The sequence below is a fragment of the Poecilia formosa genome, unplaced genomic scaffold (assembly GCF_000485575.1).
Source record: "Poecilia formosa unplaced genomic scaffold, Poecilia_formosa-5.1.2 Scaffold37, whole genome shotgun sequence".
Classification (NCBI taxonomy): Eukaryota; Metazoa; Chordata; class Actinopteri; order Cyprinodontiformes; family Poeciliidae; genus Poecilia; species Poecilia formosa.
In genome coordinates, this window is record NW_006799976.1 from 17,062 (window position 1) to 22,562 (window position 5,501).

Genomic DNA, 5,501 nt, shown 5'->3' on the forward strand with positions numbered 1-5,501 from the left:
GTTTCGGTTACAGCACCAAACAGGTCCAGAGTGCAAAAACACAGATTGTCGATATCAAAACCAGAATCCTTGTCTTCTTTCTGATTGAGACACATGAGGCAGACGTTGTTGGCTTGAGTCATGTGGGATGAGAAGAGCTTCAACACAGCAGGGAGGTCTCACCTCTCCCATCTCTATGAGGAAGGAGTCAATGTAGTCTCTGGGTGACGAAGGGTCCAGGTTCTCTCTGTGCTCCTTGATCTTTATTTTAGTAAAATTTTGTAGCTCTCGCATTATGGTGAATATCCTCTGATGAGGTCCAGGCAGCCATTTCATCAGCCTGGGCAACGCGTTGTAAAGCTACAGAGGTGAGACAGAGAGAAATATCCATTGTTCCATCAAAGTGGTTCTGACTCTCCAATCTTCAATTGCATATCCAAGTATTGAATGAGAAGTCAGAGTTTTTTTTTCATTACAGTCCATGAACTGATCAGGGGCTGCACATTGGCACAATAATACAGTTCACTGAGCACTGTTGCCTTGTAGCAAGTCTTTGGTTCCAATCCTGGCTGGGGTCTTTCTGAATGAGGTTTGCAGGTTCACCCTTTGGATACATGGGTTCTCCCTGTACCTGCTCTCTCACATACTCCAAAGACATGACTGATAGTTTAACTGGTCTCTGTTATTGTCTTTAGCTGACTGTCCTGTATTGTCATGTGATGATAACGTGATGGGGATTTCACCCAATGACTGCTGTAAATCTCTAATCTCAAACCAGTCTACTCATTCTTCTCTGAATGCCGACATCAACAGAGCATTTCATCCAGCCATCTGGATACTTTCTTTAAAACCCAGTCAATGCCCTTTCTTCCTTGTTTTCATGGTCAATTTGAAATTGTCGAAGTTTTCTTCATCATATAGTTGACTATTTGTGCTAATAATGGGTTGAACAGATATAGACAAATGAAATGGTCAGATGTACTTTTCCATGTGCCAAGTGTTAGGTCGAAAACAATAATCTTTTTTTTTTTTTTTGTGGTTTGGACATTTTCTGCTGTCCTCACCTGTGCCCACACAGTTCCTTGTAAGTAGACAATCTCATCAAAGTGTTGAAGGATGATCTTGAACTGCTTGTCGTTGTACTCAAATCGATTCCCAAAGACCAAGCAGCAGATGATGTTGGACACGGCGTTGTTGATCAGTTTATGGGCATTAAATGGCTGACCTAAAACAAAAACAAGAAAACACCATGATCATTTAACCAGCTGATGAAGTGTAGGCAGGTGCTCTAGCACTTCCTGGTAGACGGCTACATTGATTGTAGACTTCAGCAACCCAGTGGACCAACACCAGTAGATGAAATGAAACCCTAAAACCACCAATGACGGTGGAAACTTCACACTGGACATCGAGCAATGTGGATTCTGGTCCTTTCCACTCGACCTGCAGACACTGGGACTGGATTTCCAACAACATCGTCACTTTTTGCAAAAATAGATCCCTCAAAAAAGCTAAAGCAATTTTAACTGAACACAGCTACCTCAAGTTTCTCTTTTACCAGGAAGATGCAGGTTTAAAAAGCTGCAGAAAATACACAAATAGGAATTCCTTTTCCTGTTACTTTCATTTTCAAATACTTCTTGTTGACTTTGTCTGTGTGTCAGTCGTTTTGCCCTACACTGTGATGGTTTTTAACATACAGACCATATCTATAGTTGGTAACTGTACTTTTTGATGGCTGTCATACCAGTAAGGTCGGTGTAATAAACCAAACATACTGAATATTCCAGGCAGGGTTTTCTTGAACACAAAATAAGATTTTCCTTTTGTTATTTTGTACCTTGTAGATCAGCAAAAGCCTCAGTGAGATACCGACACTCCTGCTGGATGGATCGCTCCAGGGTTTTCTTTCCCAGACCAAAGTTTCTGAGTGTGTGAAGAGCAAATCTCCTCTGCTGCTTCCATGTATTACCGCTGGAGACTACAAGGCCTTTGTGAAACCAACAAAAAAAATCTTTATTTGTACACTTATAGAAAACTGATCAAATTACCAAACCTGACAGACTAATATTCTTTGTGTAAAATGAGATGGATATTTTAAGCTTTATTTGAAATTGCAGATTGTAACAGAAAACATTAAGAATGTCACCTTTATTCTCAAATAAGGCTTCAAACAACGGGATGTTGGGACGGTCGATGAAGTTTTCTCCTTGCTGGATAAGAGTCTCTCTCACCAGATTGTAGCCATTGATGATGACAATCCTTCCACCAAACAAACGAAGACTGAAAACATTCCCGTATTTCCCTGCAAACTGAACACAGAGGAGATATTTCATTCAAGAAATAAACATTTGAAGAAAGGACAACTTAAAGAGGTATTATGCCTCCCATCATCTTTGTCTCTATGTATCTTCAATGTGCTCAACTATAAAATGGGGCGTTTGTGAGTTTACATTTTCAAACATTTGAAATAATAATAATAGAAATATTTTTAGAACCTTCATCCATCCATTACCTAGTGTGTTTATACTTGCAGGATCACAAGCATTACACAAATTTTAGATTATTTTAATTGGATGCTTGTCATTTAAACTTTCACATAGTTTTGGACTTTTGTAACTGTTGATCGTGGTAACTAAATCTGGCACAACATGCCGCAGAATCATTTTGGCCCATTTGGATGACTGTCGATTCTACATAAATTTGTGTACTTTACTCATTGACTACTTCATATACATGTGATTTTTAAAAAAAACTTAAATAATAACATCTAACAATCAGCAGTAGCCTGTATTGTGACAATATAATACTAAAACCATATTTGGAGTCCAGTAGTTATCTAGTCCACAACATTCCCTCTTTTACATGAGACAAATATTCATCCATATGAGCTACACAGTAGGGTTGCAGCACAGTTATAAATATGTTGATTTACATCACAAGTTGTGACACATTGTCAGCATCTTTTTGCATACTAATTAAAATAAATATGTATTTTTTATATCAATGACATCAGGGAGATTTATTAGATTTATTGTGACAGTTTCTTATTATTCCATTACTGCACGAATATTATTATCATATCACTGATGAGAATGTTAGTGTATAAATTTTAATTACTGTGTTTTTATTTTTTAAAAGTGAATATTTTCAAAGTATATTTTTAAGAAGAGATGGGGAAGGCTCAAGGGAAATATAATGAATTACTGTGAAATAGTTAAAAAGTTCATAGGCAAAAGATTGTGAGTTAAGACTGAGCACTTTGCTCTAGAGAAAACAAAGAGGTTAGAGTCCATTTCAGCCACCTTTATACTCTTCAGTCAACAATGTCCTCAATAAAGTATTTTATCTGAACTTAATGTAAGGTATCTTTTATTTTTTAAAAGAAATATAATTTTGTTATGATTCCTTCATTTATTGTTTGAGTCACTGCTTTATATTTGGGAAACAACATTGTTTAAAGACAGTATATGTATTTTACTGCTGTCTGTTTTCTCCTACCTCTTTAAACTGCAGGTGAATTTTGGACGCCTTGATGCGAGGGAGGTCTCCGATAAAAGGAAAAGACCACGGACCTGGTGGAAAGTTACTAGGCACTCTGTTCTTCAAAACGTCTGTCAGCAGCAGAAAAACACAGACGAATATCAGAAGACCTCTGAGGTCTATCCAGTCCAAGCCGAGGACACTCAGGATCGTCTCCATGTCGTCTGTGAACCCCAAGGTGGAGCAAATGAACCAGATGTTTTAGCAAATACAGCAGGAAGCAGATAAGACGAACTGCACTGAGTTAAAGTTTTACTAATAAACACAGTTGAGTTTCAAAATAAAACTACTCAGTTTTTATCTATGTGTATGTCTTAATCAATACAAATAATACACAGCTTGTTACTTAATGATTTTATTTAATTTAGTTAGGTTTGATTACAAAAGTGATGACCTGTCAATGAAACTGACATGAACAAATTCATAAAATTCAGAACTTTTACCATGATGAACTGATTCTTGAATCTATTTCTGACTGAAACACAATATTTGTCATGAAGTGGGTTTGAGGTGGTGAGGAGAGACGAAGGCTGAACCCGGGTTGTAGTGAAAATGATGAGATTTAATGAAGGAAGCTCAAAACAGTCCAGGATGACAGGCAGCATGGCAGAGAGGTTAGCATACAGCTAATTGCCGGTAGCAACTGATGACACTGAAGACTGAATAGGAAAGCTGAGCTTAACCAGGTCTATCCAGTTCAACTGGCCAGCACACAACAGACAAAACTGACATTAGAGACAAAGACAACAGGTGGACTTAAATACACAGGGAGGGTAATCAGGGAATGAGATACACCTGGGAAGCAATCAACAGGGAAGACAGGACAGGGACAGGGCTAAACACAGAAAACCTCAGAAATAACTACGCAGAAAACACAGAACATAACAATATTCAATGGCTCCTTTATTGAATATGTTGCATATTGAATTCATGTTAGTGTGTATTGAAAGACAACTTTGAAGAAAAAAAAAAGAAAAAAAAACCCAAACAACTGAATTTGTCAAATCAATCTGAAATTTTACAACACCCTCTTGTAGTGCTCCCAAAACGCCACTGGGGACCGCCACTCCCAACTTGAAAACCTCTGACCCAAGTCATAACACGTGGTCATCTGCAAATCCTTGTAAATCTGCATTTTGAATTCTTAAACCATTAACGATTCCAGCCAAACATTTGTGAGACTTAATGATTATCCTGAAAGTAATTACAAGGAAAATAAACAAGAAAACAGCACCGACTGAATTGAAGATTTGTTCAAAATACTGTTAATACTACTTTAAAAGAGATGGACATTGAGACAAAAAATAAGAATGCAAAATCTAAAAAAATGTGTTGCTAAACAGAAAGTACATGCAAGAAATATCTTAGGTAGTTTGATTACCTGAAAGTGTTTTCATGATATTTGGGCAAATGCAGTTTAAATGAAAGGCTTATGTAATGAGTCTGGTCCAATAAAATCACGTTATTTTCCTAAAACAGCCATTTTCTAAACATTTTAATCTTTATTGCACTTTATAGGTTCATTTTCATGTTGACTGCCATTACGATTCATTCTATAGTAATTTTATAGTTGTTTTGTGTCATCAGTCAGCAGGTTAACGTGGAACGGCACAGAGGCGGTAAGGTTTCGGACAGCGAGTGAGTCCCAGTTTGAACTCCAGACTGGGCTTTTCTCCTGGAGGAGATGAAAACATAAACCTCTGGAGGAGGGAGGTGAAGAAGAGGAACAGCTCCATCCTGGCCAGCTGCTCCCCGAGACACACACGTTTACCTGAGAACGCAGAATTATAACGTTTTTAATCAGATCTGAAGGCACAGAGACCGTGATCGCCTTAAAATTTACTTAAAATGGCAAATCATTGCCAGGATCAGCAATAAATGGAACTGTGATATGATATTTCACTGAGACACTACATGTCAAATTACTTCAACAAACTTCAACACCCAACCTGCAGAGAAGGGGAGAAATGCTTCTCTCT

The 5,501-nt window shown here is 37.7% G+C and overlaps 1 protein-coding gene across 3 annotated transcripts in view; it reads right to left on the reverse strand.

The window, feature by feature from the left end:
• Window positions 1–5,501, reverse strand: part of LOC103137165 (cytochrome P450 2J2-like) — a 23,621-nt gene that overhangs the window by 5,313 nt on the left and 12,807 nt on the right. Inside the window, exon 10 of one of the 3 annotated variants that reach the window (XM_016670704.1) lies at window positions 4,419–5,220. The exons of 1 other annotated variant lie outside the window; for it this stretch is intronic. In XM_016670704.1, the coding sequence (XP_016526190.1) occupies window positions 5,118–5,220 (103 nt within the window). In that variant the 3' untranslated portion in view covers window positions 4,419–5,117. Of the gene's footprint in view, window positions 1–4,418; window positions 5,221–5,501 lie in introns of those variants that run through there. One more of the 3 variants, XM_016670702.1, reaches the window with a different exon arrangement.